The following is a 19,077-nucleotide window of genomic DNA, read 5'->3' as shown; positions in this document are numbered from 1 at the left end:
CGCCCCACACGCCCCACACTGCCCCTGTGCCCCGCCCCTCTCCCCCACACTGCCCCCGTCCCCCCCCCCCCCCCCCCACCCTGTCCCTGTGCCCCGCCCCCCTCTCCCTCTCCCTCTCCCTCTCCCTCAGTGACTCTGTCCGGCAGTGACGGCCCGTTGCTATGGGGAAGACGGCTCCTGTTCGCCCTCAACACGGCGGCGGCGGCTGGTGCGGGTCCGGGCCGGGCCGGGCCTGGAGATCTCTCCGCTCTGTCTGTCTCTCCCGGTCCCCGGAGGATCAGGCCCGGTACCCTGTGAGCGGAGCGGAGCCCGGGAGACCGCTCAGCCCGTCAGCCGGTGCCTGACCTGAACATGGTGGAGGGAGTCGGCTGTCCGGCCCAGGGCTCCGTGAGGCGGTGTCAGGATGTGGAGAGATCGGCCGGTTTCATCGGTGTATCCCTTTGTTATAGGTTTGGGAATGAGAGAGGGAATATTGTAATCACTTAATTACTGCTCTTTAATAACAACAATCCGCGGCAATATGTTAATCTACGTTATTTATATGTTTTAACCCACAGTTTACTGGTGAAATTGCTATTAGTTTGTGAGAATTACATTAAGATTAGTCAATGCTAAGAGTAACTTCATCTGCACCTGTAGACACCTTCATCAGATATCCCCTCGACTTCCTCAGTTTCAAGTCGAACCTCAGTTTCTACAACCTAACCTTGTTAAATTCCCTCATCCTGGAACCATCCTGGTAAATCTTCTTCACTCTCTCTTGAGGACTCTCACATTCTTCCTAAAGCCTGATGACCAGAACTGGACACTGTTGCCTAACCAGAGTTTTATTGAAGTTCAGCATAACTTCCTCTGTTTTAGACTTAATGCCAGAGTTTATGAAGCCCGAGATCCTGTATGTATTTTGTCTGTAGCAGGGTTTTTTGCCTGATGTGGCATAACGTAAGAAATGAGTTAATGAGTAACATAGTATTGAAACATTTTATAACTAATATATACAGATATTAACATTTACAGGCACATGTGTCTGGGTAAATGTTGTTATTCGAATAGCATGCTTTGATCAATGTATCATGCTTCAGGTTAAGATGAAGTCTGAAACCATTGTTACATGTAGTAATCATATGATCATGTCTTTTAAAGACACACTGACATTACTATATTTCTCAAAGGTATACTAACATTCATAACTGTGAGACTAGACACTCACACTTTGCTAACTACTTCTCCACATATTCTGCCAGCTTCAATGATTTATGCTATAAACCCCAAAAAGTTGCTCAGTCCTTTGCGCATAGAAGTTGGGAAGTGGTGTTGAGGTTGTACAGGACATTAGTGAGACCTCTTTTGGAATACTGTGTCCAGTTCTGGTCACCCAGTTGTAGGAAGGATATTATTAAGCTGGAGAGAGTTCAGAAGAGATTTACCAGGATGGTGCCAGGTATAGAAGGGTTGAGTTATAAAGAAAGGCTGGATAGGCTGGGACTTGTTTCACTGGAGTGTAGGATGTTGAGAGGCAACTGATAAAGTTTATAAAATCATGACGGGTATAGGTACAGTCAAATTAGTTGTCCTCCCCTTAGGATGGGGAATTTCAAGATTAGGGGGTCTATTTTTAAGGTGAGAGGAGAGAGATTTAAAAAAGACATGAGAGGCAAATGTTTTTACACAGAGGGCGTGGAATGAACCTCCAGAGGAAGTGGTGGATATGGGTATAATTACAATGTTTAAAATACATTTGGATAGGTACATAAATAGGAAATGTTTGGAGGGATATGGACCAGGAGCAGGCAGGTAGGACTAGTTTAGTTTGGGATTATGTGCGCCATGGACTGGCTGGACTGAAGGGTCTGCTTCCGTGCTGCATGACTCTATGACTCTATGACTCTATAAATACCTACAAATTGTGGCAAAAGGAGCACTAACACTAAGGCTTGAGACAGGACCTCCTGGACATTTCCAGGATATGTCATTGACCCCAGGACCTGATACCAGAGTATCTAGCTATTGTAATATTGGACAGAATCAGTGACCCCTGGCTGGAGACAATGCCGCCTGGAAATTATAGCTAAGGGTCATTATAGCATTGGAATCAGGAGCCATTAGACATTGCAGTTAAAGGGCCACTCATCAGAGACACAGTAACACTTTTAGTAAAAGCTGTGGGTGAACTGCAAACTGCTTTCCAGTTTTCATTTTTTTAGGTATTGATTCCAAATTTTGCTCTCATGAAATTGACTCCCAATGTTTCTAAGGAAACCAATGTAGGCAGTATTTAATTTAAATGACGCAATAAAATGATTGACTTTTGTAGCTTAAAGGATTTGTTTTGACGATTTTCTTTCCAATTCTCATTGGCCTTTTGTGTCAGTTGTATTCTTTTGTTTCTCACTGCAAATGAGAATTGTCTTGAATGAAGTATGTGGAAGGAGGATTAATGTAGGACAGCAGAGCAGGGAAGGCTATATAAGAAATGTTATGCAATTCATCACCAGTCCTCATCAGACCTGTGTCTACAGGTAAACATAAAAGATCTTGGAAGCTTTTAACCAAGAGAGCTGTGTAAACTCAATCATTGAACAGGTTCAAGACAGAAATCAATAGATTTCTGGAGACGAATGACATTTAAGGGATATTGAAAATGGCATTGAGGTAGATGACCAGCCATGATATCATTGAATGGTGAAGCCACCTCAATTGACTGAGTGACCTACTCCTGTTCCTTCCTGTTATCAATTATTTTCAAGACTCTTTGGATTGACTCACATCCTTTAGGGAAAGAAATCTGCTTCCTCACCCAGTGTGGCCTATCTATGTCTCCAGACCCACAGGCATGCGGTTTACTGTGAAATGCCTTTGGAAATAGCCTAGGAAGTTAGGGATGGGCAACAACAGCGGGCCATACCAATGATGCCTATATCCCATGAAAGAATAAATGCGGTTGGGTGGAATTTACTCAGCCCTTGAAGAGTTAGGCAATGGTGAGAAGTATCAGAAAAAGTGGTGAGATTGGAATAAATTGGAATTTCATTGTTGAAAAAATGTTTCCGTTTTCCCCTTATAGTTTCAGCAGCAAGTTCTGAATCTTGCTAATAGGTGGCAGGTACTTTATTTCCATACATTTAGACCTCAGTATTAGCATTATTATTCTCTATAGCTTGCAACTCTCCCCTCCTATCTCAAGAAAACTAGACAGTGGTTATTCCTGATTTGAAGTTAAGGCAGTTCCCTGGCCGATCCAATTCACCGCTTTGTCTGGCCTCCATTTTCCTTCACCAACATGTCCTTGAATACCCTATCGTCCTCCACCCTCCATCCACTGAAGTTGGCATTGGGAAATCAGTAGCCTTGTCATATTTTTCTGGCTGATCTTGGACCCTTCAAAATCCACCTCAGGATTTCACTTTAGAACTCAGGGACATCTTTGACTTGCCTACTCCAACCTAGTTGCTTTGTGTACAGGGACTCACACACGGACAGCCATGTAGTGCAGCTTCACGAGGATGATCTTATGGCATTTCGATTAATTTCTTAGTACTCACTCACTTTCCTCTTACTTGGAGACTGCCAATCCATGTGGACTTCATTGCTATTTTGCCACAGGGCAGGATGAATTCGCAGTGGTGAAGGATGAGATGAGTGAGAGCCATTGGGTGAAGATGCTGCATGCAGTAGTCCATGAGCATTGGAGAGGATTGTGTGCAGAGGAAAATGGTGGCACTTTCCGTTGTGGAATGCAGAAGATCCTTTTCTGCCCTGCTGTACATACTGTCTGGGCCTGGAAACAGCACTGACCTGGGCCCACTTTTAATGACAAGACAACTGTGTTTGGTGCATTAGCCTACCCCACCCCCACCCCACTCTGATGGCCCTTCCTTTGACCACTCTGTCCACTAGGATCTCCAGGTCCCTATCTGGAAAGCAGGGTGGCAACTTCTCTTACTGAAAGTTTCCTAAGAGGACAGCATGCAAGGTAGCTTCTGGATTGAGGCATCTGAAATGTTGTGCCCCAGGCTTTAATTAAAACACTGGCGCTTGTACACCTGAGGATCCTGAAAGTGACGGGATCTTTAGGGAATAATCACGATGGGACATTAACCATGAAACCCCCTCCAAACGTAACACAGACTGGAAATGGGAAAACCCAGTGTATAGAGACAGTAATGGTCTGCTGAAGCCAAAAATGCGACTCTACTTCCTCCAAGACTTACTGCAGTGCTGACATCTAGGAATGATGCTGTCAAGAGGCTTGGATGGTAACTGTCCTCAAATTTCAATATACAGCACTATCTTTTCATAACCAACACCAAACAGGACACAGGTATTGGGTTACTCTGTCAATTGCCTGCAGACTAATACTTGAACCTTCGTTTTACTTGGCACTTGTCCTTTCCATCCTCTTTCCCTGCAAACTTTGAGTTAAACATTTTCTCCAAATCTTACCTAAGGCTAGAAGACAGTTCCTTTTAAATTCATTGTATGTGCTCCCAGCTCGTTGTCAGATCCAGATTGAACCCCCTCTGTGTATAATTAAGAAAATTGGAGAATAAAAAGTATATTTCAATTTGACCCGCAAAGGTGATAGGAAAATAGACATAGGGAAAAACAGGGTTCCAATTATGACTTATAGAAGCATGTTCAATACCGTAGTCAAATATATCACTTAGGATGGGTCAGTTTTGACAAATACACATTGGCTGTTATTTTTGTTTTATTCTTAACTCCCACTTCTGGTAGAAATATAAAAACACAGCTGGAAGGACTGGATGAAGAACGACAAAGGTTATCAGAGGAACAAAAAACAAACCGAGCTAAAGTTCGTAAGCTTACTTTGCAGACAATCCGAAGACGAAAGTAAGTACAGTATAAAGAATCAACAGCTACAAGATGGATGACATTTAATCTTCAGGAATAAAGCCACTTGGGGTTTTATGTTTTTTGCAGATAAATAGCATTTGTTGAATTTTGTTTGATTTTGTCAAATGCATTTTCCTTTATGTATTACATACTGCTTCCTGGCCAACATGACATGGGCAGAAACCCTTGCAAACGTCTGTGAATCCTACTAAGTTTTCCTCCATCACTTGTTCCAAATGCCATTTCCACCTGCATTACTACGTTCCGGAAACAAAAACAGAAATTACTAGAAAATCTCAGCAGGTCTGGCAGCATCTTTGGAGAGAAATCAGTTAACTTTTCCGGTCCAGTGACTCTTCATCATGACTGTCAGCTCTACTTCACATCACCACATGTGCAGCCAACCTCTTTTTAATTTGGTTTCATCCGTTTCTCCTTCTGTTCCATTATTCCACTATTCCATGATTGAGTTTTTTGAATAAGTGAGGAAGAGGATTGATGACGACAGAGTGGTGGAAGCTTCCTCCTGGGAAACTGGTTAGCAAGGTTAGATCACATGGGTAAATGGGGAGAACTAGTCATTTCGATACAGAACTGGCACGAAGGTAGAAGACAGAGGGTGGTGGTGAAGGATTGATTTTCAACTGGAGGCCTGTGACCAGCGGTGTGCCACAAGGATCGGTGCTGGGTCCATGGTTTTTCGTCAGTTTTATGAATGATTTGGATGTGAACATAGGAGGTGTGGTTAGTAAGTTTGCTGATGACACCAAAATTGGAGGTGTAGTGGACTTGAAGAAGGTTAAGAGTGCAACAGGATCTTGATCAGATTGGCCAGTGGGCCAAGGAGTGGCAGATGGAGTTTAATTTAGATAAATGTGAGGTGCTACATTTTGGAAAGGCAAATCAGGGCAGGACTTATACACTTAGTGGTAAGGTCCTGGGAAGTGTTGCTGAACAAAGAGACCTTGGAGTGCAGGTTCATAGTTCTTTGAAAGTGGAGTTGCAGGTAGACAAGATAGTGCAGGCAGCGTTTGGTATGCTTGCTTTTAGTGGTCAGTGCATTGACTGTAGGAGTTGAGAGGTCATGTTGTGGCTATACAGGACAATGGTTAGGCCACTTTTGGAACACTGTGTGCAATTCTGGTCTCCCTAATGTTGCGAAACTTGAAAGGGTTCAGAAAAGATTTACAAGTATGTTGCCAGGGTTGGAGGGTTTGAGCTATAGGGAGAGGCTGAATAGGCTGGGGCTATTTTCCCTACAGTGCCGGAGGCTGAGGGGAACCTTATAGAAATTTATAAAATCATGAGGGGTGTAGATAGGGTAAATAGACAAGGTTTTTTTTTCCCTGGGGGAGTCCAAAACTAGAGGGCATAGGTTTAAGAGGGGAAGGATCTAAAAGGGACCTAAGGGGCAACATTTCCACGCAGAGGATGGTTCGTGTATGGAATGAGCTGCCAGAGGAAGTGCTGAAGGCTGGTACAATTACAACATTTAAAAGGCATCTGGATAGGTATATGAATAAGAAGGGTTTACAGGGAAATGGGCCAAATGCTGGCAAATGGAACTAGATTAATTTAGGATATCCAGTCGGCGCGGACAAGTTGGACCATAGGGTCTGTTTCCATGCTTTACAGGTCTATGGCTCTATTTGCAGATAGTCATCTAATTGCTAGTTGTATCCTTTAGATCTCTTTACCTGTTACCAGTGCAGACAAGATGTGTTGAGTGACTTTCTTCTGCACAGTAACAATTCTGTGGATTACCCTATTGCTTGTACGTTGCTCCTTGCTTTTGTAAACTTCTGAACTGTTAACATCTAGTTGAAGAGTGGTGAATTGGCTGTCCTCTTTTACCCCCCTCAAACAGTCGCAATAAATATGTTTAATTCTTTTTAACGCACAGCTACATCACGTTTCATTAAGTGTAGTATTATTCAAAATTAAGGAGTCAATTACAAGGTTGTCTTGAATGAAAGAAGGAGGAATCTTATTTACTTACCCCAAGAAAAATTAATAAAATGCAACAGCAAATATAGGTATAGACAGAATGTATATTCCAAAAAGGAAGATTGAGAATCAGCAGTTTAAAAAGCTCTTAGAGTCCTTGAGTTGTTATAGTTGAAGCTGAGACCACAGCTGTTCAGCTGATGCCTTGTATCCGAACACTGTCAACGTTTATAGAATACTTGAATGGGGTTCTTCACACCTGACTGAGGTTCAGTTCTTTTGATAAAACATTAATTTCAGCTGAGGCTGTCTTTATTTTACAGCCATGCCTGTTGCCATCACATGCACGCCCTAATTCAAAATTTGGGCCTGCACATTTACCAGAGGTGACGCATGCACTTTTAAACTGGGATTCATCACCAATCAAAAATTGGCAGTGATCGAATAGGCACAATAACTAACAAACCCGAGGGAACAAGGCCCAATGTCCTGGTGCAGTTATGTGCCAGTCATGGACTCTGGGGGAGGGCTAATTGTAATGTAGGAGAGAGGGGCTGTGAGGGGGACATGGTGTTCTCTTCAGATCCTCCCATCTCCCATCCCCCATTCTGCCCTCCCACCCTCAACCTCCAGCCATCAGTGCTTTTACCTTTCTAAAAACCATTTAAGTCCATTAAGGGTCTTAGCTATTAAAATCAGGTGATGGAAGTTGGAAATTGATAGGCCATATTTTACCACTTTCGTGACTAAATTCTAGGCCTGAAACGTCAGCCTTCCTGCTCCTATGATGCTGCTTGGCCTGCTGTGTTCATCCAGCTCTACACTGTGTTATCTCAGATTCTCCAGCATCTGCAGTTCCTACTGTCTCTGATACAGATGTTCTATGTAAATGCCTTAGTCAACCCGTCTTTCTCACTAATGTTCCATCAGTGCACTTGAAGCAGCTCCCTAATGGAATGATTGAAATTAACACATTGCAGAAAGAAATCTGCGATCTTTCTTGATCAAACTTCAGTGCAGTAACAAAACCCTAAGTAATAAGTTAAAAATTAGTAACCAGTGCTTGTCCTTAAAATAATGCAGAAAGCATCTTTGAAAATGTGAGCTAAAATGAATAAAGCTGTGTAACAAAAACAGATAAAATCTTGGATACCCAACTGTGCAGTAAGGTAATGTTCACTGGTCCAGCATGATGCAGCTCCCATGAAAGATGCTGAATGTTTATTAATGCTATGGGTAAGATCTGGCATTTGGAAATCAGGCTTATGTCAAGGTGCTTGTTATACACTCTATCCAATAGATATATTAATGGGTGATAACATTTTGTCCTCCAACTTACTATTTCAGTATGAGGTGAAGCTTATTAATAATCACTATTTTGTGAGGATTGCTGGAACAATTTACTACTGCAAATTAACCATTGTTCTGTAGGTCACAGAAGCATAATAATTTTACGGTGTCTGTAAACCAGATGCCCACTGGGCAATCTTATGCACTTGGCACACTTCTTTCTGAAACCTTCTTAACTCTCATCTTTTATTCCTCTGTTTCTCTGTTCTTGCCTGTGTGCCACATGGCCTTTGTATTTTAAAGACTTTCTGTTAAAGACTTAATTCCAGGTCACATGAATTAGTGTTTCTTATTGTGCAAACACTAGAATTGATATTGTTACAATGACACAAGCTCTTAAAGGTCCTTTCTAAACATTTAAGGAAAAAATTCCCCAAACATTTTAAAGTAATTGCAAATTTCCTTAATTATTACTGCTTCTGGGTCAAAGGCCATCACACTAAGTAGGTGTTTAAAACACATCAAAGAATAATTGTGGAATATTTAAAATTTCAAAAGATTTCCTGAGTAATTTTATATTACAGGATTTATAACTCTCTGATAATTGGATTCTCAAAATGCACTGAGTTAGATAATTTGTAATTCCTTTTACTGCTCTGTGGAATTACTTGGCTACACTTTTAAAATCCTATTAGTAAAAAGAAATGTAAGTATGTCACAAAGTTGGTTGCTTTTTTCTGTCTTTGTAACTGCATTTAAACAAAAATAAACCTGAAGCTTACAAGTTGGTTTGGAATTCAGTTGAGTAGCAATAAAGCTACAAAGTTTACAGGAATGCTAAAGTTAATACACACAATGATAATTTTGATCCCACAATTGCTCAGTCTCTGTTTCATTGCTGGTATTTCAGTTTTATTCTCATTAATATGTTGTAAAATGCTACTAAAATGACTTAACACTTGTGTAAGTTATTTTTAATTTTACAGATAAAGACACAGGAAGGAAAATTCATGCTACAGCATGACATATAATGTTAAAGTGATTAATATTGAGATAAGTACTTTTTTTTCCTTTATTCATTCATGGGATGAGGGCGTTGCTGACTAGGCAGCATTTACTGCCCATCCCTAATTGCCCTGAAGGCAGTTTAGAGTCAACCACATTGCTGTGGGTGTGGAATCACATGTAGGCCAGACCAGGTAAGGATGGCAGTTTCCTTCCCTAAAGGACATTAGTGAACCGGATGGGTTTTTCCAACAATCGACAATGGATTCATGTCATCATTAGACTCTTAATTCCAGATATTTTACTGAATTCAAATTACACTATCTGTCATGGCAGGATTTGAACCCAGGTCCCCAGAAGGTTATGTGGGTCTCTGGATTAACAGTCCAGCGATAATACCACTACACCATCACCTCCCCTCTTACTTGATCCAAAAACTATGTGGAACCAAACAATGAAAGCAAAAAAATAAACAGACATTATGAGTTTTAGGAGCTTCCTTCCTAACAGTGCTGTGGGTGTACTTCACCAAATAGACTGCAGCAATTCAAGGAGGCAGCTCCTCTTCACCTTCCCAAGGGCAATTGGGGATGGACAGTAAATTCTCACCCAGTCTGCGATGCCCACATCTCTTGAATAAATGAAAAAAACTGAGTTATGAATGATACTTTTTGACTGCTGCTAATTTGCTGTCAAAATAGTTAGAAAGCCCTAATAGGTTGTCGAGTGAGGCAAGGGAGGAAATAGCAGGGGTGCTTCCAAAAGTTTTCAATTCCTGTCTGGGGCAACAGGAACAGTGTCAGAGAACTAGAGGAAAACCAATGTGGTGCCATTATTCAAGAAGGAAACAAAGGATAAACCGGGAGATTACAAGCCAGTCAGTCTAACCTTGGTAGTGGAGAAACTATTGGAAGCAATTTTAAAGGACAGAATTAATCTGCATTTGGAGAGGTAGGGATTAATCAAGAACAATCAGCACAGTTTTGTTAAGAAGAGGTCACATCTGACCAGTTTGATTAAATTTTTCGAAGAAGTGGCCAAGTGTTTGGATGAGAGCACTGCTTTTGATGTAATCTACTTGGACTTCAGCAAACCTTCTGGTAAGGTCCCCCATGGGAGACTGATAGCTAAGGTAAGAACCCATGGGATCTGAGGAAATTTGGCAAATTGGATCCACAATTGGCTAAGTGGCAGGAAACAAAAGAGTGATAGTTGAGGGGTGTTTTTCAGTGTCCAGTGGCATTCCACAAGGGTTAATGTTGAGGCCTTTTGCTTTTTGTCATTTATGTAAATGATTTAGACTGACAGCAGGGAAGAAGCAGTTCTTGAATCTGATGGTAACTGTAATTGTTAGAACATATTTTTTCTAATTCTCATTGACACAGGAAGCCTTTTTTAATTTATAAAGGACTTGGGTTTAAATAATTTCACAGGTCAGGTTCCTTACCTCTCATTGACATTGGCAAGATATTTTTATAAGGGATTAAATTAACTTTCCGGCTTGAATCTTTCCTTATCTCGGGCTGACACAAGCAGGCTGTTTTTATGACAAATTAAGGGGCTGCAGATATAAATGGCTTCAGGTTTTGATAGTTCTGCACACGTTATCTGCCTTCTAAAAGCATTACCAACTACTCTAAGAATTTGTAATTCCCATAATATGGATTAAGGTCCTTGATATAACCAAATGGGTATTTGATTTGAACACTTGCACTAAGTTCAGATGGCCATGAAGCTTTTAGGTTTCCCACCTGTGTGAATTGCACTCTTCTCCCTTATCAGTGAAAGCAGGATGAGTCAAAAATGGATGCAGTAGTCGTTGATTTGCATCCTACTTGCTATTTTAGAAAGTTCCTGAATTAATGGTAGAAATTCATCACTTGAAAAGAAACGGACCGTAGCTTCAAAGAGAAATGATTTTGGTTGTTGACCTTCATTGTGCTTTGAGCTAAACATGCTTTTCATGACCTCCCATTCATCATATGGTCAGAAGTGGAGATTTCCCTGATGGTTGCACAATGTTCAGCACCATTCACAACTCAGAGACTGAAGGAATCTATCTCCAAATGCAACAAGATCTGGACAATATCCAGGCTTGGGCTCACAAGTGGCAAGTAACATTCACGCCACACAAATGCCAGGCTATGACCATCACCAATAAGCAGTAATCTAACCACCGCCCCTTGATATTCAACAGCGTTACCATGACTGAATCCCCTACTATCAACATCCTTGGCAGTTATCATTGACCAGAAATTCAGCTGGACTCACCACATAAATATAGTGGCTACAAGAACAGGTCAGAGGCAAGGAATACTGCAGTGGGTAACACACCTCCTGACTCCTCAAAGCCTGTCCACCGTCTACAAGGCACAAGCCAACAGAGTGATGGAATACTCCCCACTTGCCTGGGTGAGTGCAGCTCTAACAACACTCAAGAAGTTTGACACCATCCAGGACAAAGCAGCCGACTGGATTGGCTCTACATCCACAAGCATCCACTCCCTCCACCACCAATGTTCAGGAGCAGCAGTGTGTACTGTTTACAAGATACACTGCAGAAATTCACCAAAGATCCTTATAGAACACGTCCCAAACCCACGACCACTTCTATCTAGAAGGACAAGGGCAGCAGATATATGGGAACACCATCACCCCCTGTAAGTTCCCCTCCAAGCCACTCACCATCTGGACTTGGAAATATATCGCCAATCCTTCAATGTCATTGGATCAAAATTCTGGAATTCCCTCCTTAAGGGCACTGTGGATCAACCCACACCAGGTGGACCATAGCGTTTCAAGGAGGCAGCTCACCTCATCTTCTCAAGGGCAACTAGAGATGGACAATAAATGCTGGCCAGCCAGCGACGCCCACATCCCACAAATGAATAAATAATAATAATGTTTTCACTTAGTCACACCAGAGTAGCTACATAGTTGATGAGACATGTCAGGCTATTTCAAATATCCATGCATTGCCCAGCTTTACATAGACATGAGACTATTACATACTTACTATCATCTTTTTGAACTTTTAACTATTTGTCTACAGTGTTAGTTTTGTGCAACTGATATGATAATTATTTGACATCTTTAACCTCTCCTTGCTACAATCTGAAGTCCCCACCAGCTTCAAGAAGACTGCCATCATCCCAGTACCAAAAAAAACACATGCAGCGTCCCTCAACCTCTACCACCTAATGGCTCTGACTACCATAATTATGAAGTGCTTTGAGAGGTTAGTCATGGCTAACATCAACTCCAGCCTCCCAGCTGCCTCGATCCCTTGCAATTTGCCTACCGGCGCAACAGGTCCACAGCAGACACCATTTCCCTAGCCCTAAACTCATCTCTGGAACATTTGAATAATAAGGATACCTACATCAGGCTTCTACTTATTAACTACAGCTCCACCTTCAATACTATAATCCCAACCAAACTAATCTCCAAACTCTGAGATCTAGATCTTTGCTCCCACCTCTGCAACTGGATCCTCAACTTCCTGACCTGTAGACCACAATCAGTGAAGATAGTCAACAGCACCTCTTCCATGATAATCCTCAGCACCAACAAGATGCAATGCTGCATACTTCTCCCTCTACTGTACTCCCTGTACACTCAAGACTGTGTGGTCAAATATTGTCCGAATTCTATCTGCAAGTTCACTGATGACACCACCGTTCTAAGCCAGATATCAAACAATGACGAGACAGAATAAAGGAAGGAGATAGAATCTTCAGTTATGTGGTGCTGAGATAACAATCTCTTCCTCAATGTCAGCAAAACTAAAGACCTGATCATCGTCTTTAGGAAGCAAGGAGAAGTACACGCCCCTGTCTACATCAGTGGAGCTGAGGTAGAGATAGTCAAGGATATCAAGTTCCTAGGAGTAAATATCACCAACAATCTGTCCTGGTCTGTCAACATTGATGGCACAACAAGACCTTTTCTTTCTCAAGAGGCTAAGGAAATTTGGTATGTCCATAAGGGCCATCACTAACTTTTACAGATGTACCACAGAAAGCATTCTATCTGGGTGCATCACTGCTTGGTACGGCAACTGCTCCGTCCAGGAGAGTAAGAAACCACAGAAAGTTGTGAACACAGCCCAGACCATCATGCAAGCCAACCTCCCATCCATTGACTCCATCTTCACTTTTCTTCACCTTGGAAAGGCAGCCTACATTATCAAAGACCTCTCCCACCCCGATTATAATCTCTTCCAAACTTGTTTGTCAGGCAGAAGATACAAAAGCTTAAACGTACACACCAACAGGTTCAAGAGCAGCTTCTTCCTCGCTGTTATTAGACTGCTGAATGGACCTCTCCAATTTCAAATGTAATGTTGATCTTGCTTTTCGTACACCTTCTGTGCAGCTGTAACTTTGTCTTCCTCGCTCTGTTCAATCACTGTATGATCTTTGTGACTTTGTATGTTATGATCTGCCTGTACTGCTTACAAAACGAAGCTTTTTTCTGTACTTAGGTACTTGTGACAATAATAAATCAAAACAAATCAAATTTAAGTCACAAAACATTTAAATAATATAGCAACCAATGAATTGGGATGGGGCAGGTGGAGGTAGTATGGTGTATGTTAAAACTAGACAGTTGTTTTTTACATTTCTTGTGGGATGTTGATGGTTGTGCCAAGATCAGCATTTATTGCCCATCCCAAATTGCCCTTGAGAAAGTAAGGCGTACCACTTTCTTGAATATAACCAAATGACTTCTTAGGTTATTTCAGAGAGCCATCCACACTGCTGTAAGCCCGGAGTCATTTACCCAGAGTCAGTAAGGATGGCAGATTCGCTTCCTTACAGAACATGAATGAGAAGGTTTGCCTTGCAATAATCCAACAATTTAAAGCTTGGCTTTAATTGGGTAGCTCAAGGGAGCAGAGTCACAGCCACCCCACAAAGCACCTGGATCCTATAAAAAAGTGAATAACCTAGAAGAGAACATGGCCATTGACAAACAGGTGCCATTGATTCAGTGCATATGGCAGTAATACAGGGCAATAAATGCTTCGGCAATCTGATTGTCTTCACCTTTTTGGCATCACAAGAGCAGGGAGAAACACTGCCAAGGATAATCGTGTATTTGCAAGGAAGCAAATGAGAATTGAGGCGAAGCACCTAGATTTTGGACAGAATGGCTCTGAGAGCACCAGCTTCTATGAGAAGGACAAAGTTGTCGCCATCAGAAATGCCAGGCAGATGGAGAGGAGCAGGTAGACACAGGTCATACCCTCAGCATAGGATCTACAAGCAAAGAGCTACCTGAAGATGATCAAGGACTAGTGTTGCAAGAGACTGACACTCTGCAGGCAAGCGGCACATACATCTATGCCCTCATTGCTGAAGACCTCGCACCTCCCAGGATTGGATACTATGACCTGCCATTCATTTCAAAGTCACTGTCACTAATCCTCAGAAGGAGACAGAAGCTTCAGTTCAATGTAGGGAACTGTGCTCAGTACCATTCACAACCCTTCTGATAATGGAACAGCCCATGCCAGTCTACAACAGGCCATCAGTAACATTTTGATTTAGAATGACAGAGAGCATTCATGCCGCGTAGATGATAACTTAATGGCCATATTGTGTAAGAAAAAGCAGAATGATCTTCCTTCATTCTAAAATAGTAGCATTATTTCTAAATCACCACCAATCAATATTTTAGGGGTCACCGTTGACCAGAAACGTAACTAAACAAGCCGTATTGTGAAGAGCAAGAACGCTGCTGTGTGCTCTATGACAAATGACTCACCTTATCCCTTTAAAACTTATCCATCATCTTCAGCGCCTTATACCAGCACTGTCATGGAATATTTATTGTTTGGCTGGATAAATGCAGCTGCTACAATATAAAAATAGCTTAACAACATCCAGGGAAGAGTAGTTTGCTTGATTAATGTCGGAGCCAGTGGGCTATCTGTACCTTCTAATACTCATGAACTGTGGCTGCAGTTATGTACTATTAAGTGAATATTCTACATCAACTCCTTAAAATCTCCGCCTCTGCAAAGCACAAAAGCAACATTGTTATGGGAACACAGAATTCCTATCCTCTGACCTGCTTTTGTAGCCTCATTGTTAATATGGCTGACCTAGTTCAGGTTCTGGTCAGTGGTAATTCCAAGGATGTTTTTAATGGAGGTCTCAGTGATAGTAAAGCCATTAAATGTCAAGGAAAGCAGGTCAGATTCCCCGCTATTGGAGATAATTGTTGCCTGGCATTTGTCAAATCTAACAATTAACATCCTGATCTACCATTCCTTCAGTGCTGCTCCAGCAATGATTTGGAATTCTGCATCTATTGTGAGAGCACCACAAAATCCATCATTTTATTCTCAGCAAATAAAAGATAATGTATCCTTGCCTTTATCCCAGAAACACAAAAAAGTGAATGGTGAAAAACTATTTCCACTGACTGGCAATTTTCGAAGCCAGTTTTTGAGAAATGACAGGTTCCTGAGAAGAGGCCTGGATGGAGGTGCAGTCTGACTGATGCAGAATGAAACTGAAGACAGAGTCAGAAAATTAGATAATTCTTTGTATTATTTTTTTTTCGTTTAAGCAATAAAGCAAGTATTTGGAATTTACAGAAAAGCAGATCCTCTCCCATTAGTGGAATTCACATCTTCTTTGCATTGTACAAATGCCAGGCAAAGACTATCTCGAGCAGGAGAGAATCTAACCATCTTTCCTCGACATTCAATGGCTATGCTATGTTCGGGTTCCCAAATGAAACATCCATGGAGTTACCATTGACCAGAACTGAACTAGATCAACCATATTAATGCTGTGGCTATAAGAGCAGGTCAGAGGTTAGGAATTCTGTGGAAAACAATTTCCTTTTGTCTCCCAACACCTGTCCACCATCTGCAAGGCAAAAGTCAGGAGTGTGAGAGGAGACTCTCTACTTTTCAGGATTGGTGTTATTCACAACAACACTCAAGAAGCTCAACACTCTACAAGACAATACAGCCTGCTTGATTGGTACCACATCTACCACTTTCAACATTTCCTTCATCACCAATGTATGTGGCAACAATATGTAATATCTATAAGATGCACGGTAGTACTTCACCAAGGCTCCTTAGACAACATCTTCTAAACAGAGGAGTGAAACTGCCCTGAATATTTGCCCACAGTGCCAGTAGGTCAAGCAATGGTCCCATTTTGCTTAAGACCATAAGAAATAGGAACAGGAGTAAGGCCATTCAATAGGATCATGGCAGATTCAACATTCTTCACATCCACTTTCCTTCCATTTTCCGTCACCTTTAATTCCCCTACTGATCAAGAATCCATCCCAGCCCTAAATGTACACAAGAACTCTGCCACCATAACTCTCTGTGGCAAGAAGTTCCAAAGACTCACAAAGCTCCAAGAGAAGAAATTCCTTCTTATCTTCGTTTTAATTGGTGCCCCTTTATTCTGAAATTATGCTTTCTAGTTCGAGACACTCCCATGAGCAGAAATATCCTCTCAGCCCCTTAAGAATCCAATATGTTTCAATGAGATCATCTCTCATTCTTCTAGACTCCCAACCTGTTTAGCCTTTGCTCATAAGAAAATCCCTTCAAATCAGGTAATATCCGAGTGAACTTCTTTGGGCTGCCTTGAATGAAATGACATCTTTCCTTAAATAAGGGACCAAAATTGCTCAGAGTACTCCAGATGTGGTCTCACCTGCACCTTGTACAATTGCAGTAAGACTTCCCTACTCTTATACTCTAATCCCTTTGAAATAAGGGCCAACATTACACTTGCCTTCCTGATTCCCTGCTGTCCCTGTGTGTTTGCTTTCTGTGTTTCATGCACAAGTCCCCCCAAGTCCCTTTGTGTTGCAGCTTTCTGCAGTTTCTCTCCATTTAAATAATATTCTGTTCTTTTGTCCTCCCTTCCAAAATGAAAAACTTCCCATGTTATTCACCATTTGACAAAATTTTGCTCACTTATTTGACCTATCAATATCTCCAAGTAAACCTGTTTGTCCCTCTCACAACCTGCCTTTCCCTTGTGCTTGACCTTTGCTTGAGCAAAGCTACAGTGAAAGTACAACTTACAATGAGTTCCACTGATATGTTTTAAAACTGTAGCATCTCCTTCCACACTTTCCTTGGCTAAAGAAGTGGCCTTTTCCAATATCCATTTACAATCCATACATAAACAAAAATAAAAATTGTGGTCTTTATATTACATTGTTGCCAAAAGTTAAAATTAATTCTCCATCTCTTTCTCTTTCATAACAGTGACAGACTATACTGTTTAATGCAAATTAGATAGCTCACAGATGATAATCATTGTTGTCGATTTATTACTTTCTATTTTGAGTTTGAACAATAACGCATAGAATTTGCTTTTACGAAGAATGAAGTTGGGTTCAGTACTGCTGTCATCAATTCCTTTTGCAAAAGTTAATAAATCTGCAAAATGGAATTGGAGCAATTTAGTACAAGAATATTAAAACTGTTCAAAATTACTGATGGTAATTCATAAGCTTTTACAGTTTATATTTTGACAAACAATCATTATCTAATTTGCTTTTCATTGGTACTAAAACTTATTTAGCTTACTGTGGCATTTTGCTCTCAGAATAGCTCTGGTTATGAAGATGAATACATTGTTTCATTGGTTGGTGGTATTTCTTCTTCAATGTTTTAAAATACTTAAGGTGAATATGTGGAATGATTCTACAAGATGTGACATATATCGGAGTTACCAGAATCAATTAGATTAACTGCATTTGCAGTGTTGGATTATACATATGTTTTGATTTTGATTTTATACACAACTGGAGCAGGTAGAATTTGAACATGGGCCTTCTGGCTCAGAGGTGAGGACATTACCACTGCACCACAAGGACCTTGTGTTCTTGGTAAACTGCTGTACATTTGAAAAAGCAACTTGTTGAACTTTGACCTGAGAAATTACATCAGTTCTGGATTGCATTTTCTCACCTGGTATCTAAGACATATTATGTTACTTAAATAAGAGTCTGGAGCCTGGAAGTTCTTTATAAATCACTGCTCAGCCATCCAAACAGAATTTTGTATTTTTTACAGGGCTTTTGAGGAGAAACGCAAAGATAATGAAGAGAAAGAACAGAAGTTTAGAGAGGAAGTGCTTCAAGAACGAAAACTGAAGCAACAGGATGCAACTGAGAAATTTCAGAGAGCCCATCTGCCACCATCACAGCGCAGGAAAAACCGAATCGGTTGGAATAAAAATTATTCATTAAACTTTTTGACAGGGGGCAGGGAATCTGTGGGCTTTTCTATTTATCTCTATAATATTTAGATTCCCAATAGGTTTAAATGGTGTAGAAGAGCTAGGGTTTCAGGGAAACTTCAGGTTGGCAGACATAAGCAAACTTGAACCATGCATAGTTTGCAACACAATTACTACCTGAAATTTAGACCATAAGACCATAAGATATTGGTGCAGAATAAGGCTATTTGGCCCATTGAATCTGCTTTGCTTTTTGATCATGGATGATACGTTTCTCAAACCCGTTCTCCTGCATTCTCCTCATAACCTTTGATCCTCTTACCAGTCAAGAACTTTCTATACTAAATACACTCAGTGACTTGGCCTCCACAGCCTTCTGTCACATCAGTTCCACAGATTAACTACCTTCAGGTTGAAGAAATCATTCCTCACCTTAATTCTAAAGGGTTGTCCCTTCACTCTAAGGGTGTGCCCTTGGGTCCTAGTGTCTTCTACTAGTGGGAGCATCTTCTCCACATCTACTCTATCCAGGCCTCTCAGTATTCTGTTAAGTTTCAATGAGATCCACCTCCCCTCCTTCTAAATTCCATCGAGTACAGACCCAGAGACTTCAACTACTTTTCATATGATAAGCCCTTCATTCCTGAGATTGTTTTTGTCAACATCCCCTGGATACCCTCCAAAGCCTGCACATCCTTCCTTAGATACGGCACCTCAAACTGCTTACAATATTCCT

General features: G+C 41.2%; 1 protein-coding gene across 7 annotated transcripts in view; it reads left to right on the top strand.

Annotated features, from left to right (window-relative positions):
- Nucleotides 1–156: 156 nt before the first annotated feature.
- The window catches only part of cep126 (centrosomal protein 126), a 333,901-nt gene continuing 314,980 nt past the window's right edge, over nucleotides 157–19,077 (top strand). For all 7 annotated transcript variants that reach the window (XR_007262252.1, XR_007262251.1, XM_048597775.1 and 4 more), the window contains exons 1-3: nucleotides 157–432; nucleotides 4,738–4,854; nucleotides 18,176–18,327. Coding sequence is in view for 5 of the 7 variants with exons in the window: in XM_048597775.1 (XP_048453732.1) it covers nucleotides 404–432; nucleotides 4,738–4,854; nucleotides 18,176–18,327 (298 nt within the window). In the remaining 2 variants the exon portion in view is untranslated. The remainder of the gene's footprint in view (nucleotides 433–4,737; nucleotides 4,855–18,175; nucleotides 18,328–19,077) is intronic.

This window comes from Rhincodon typus, chromosome 6 (genome assembly GCF_021869965.1).
Source record: "Rhincodon typus isolate 14 chromosome 6, sRhiTyp1.1, whole genome shotgun sequence".
Taxonomy (NCBI): Eukaryota; Metazoa; Chordata; class Chondrichthyes; order Orectolobiformes; family Rhincodontidae; genus Rhincodon; species Rhincodon typus.
The sequence above is the reverse complement of the archived record's forward strand: the minus strand, read 5'-3'. Positions and strand labels throughout refer to the sequence as shown.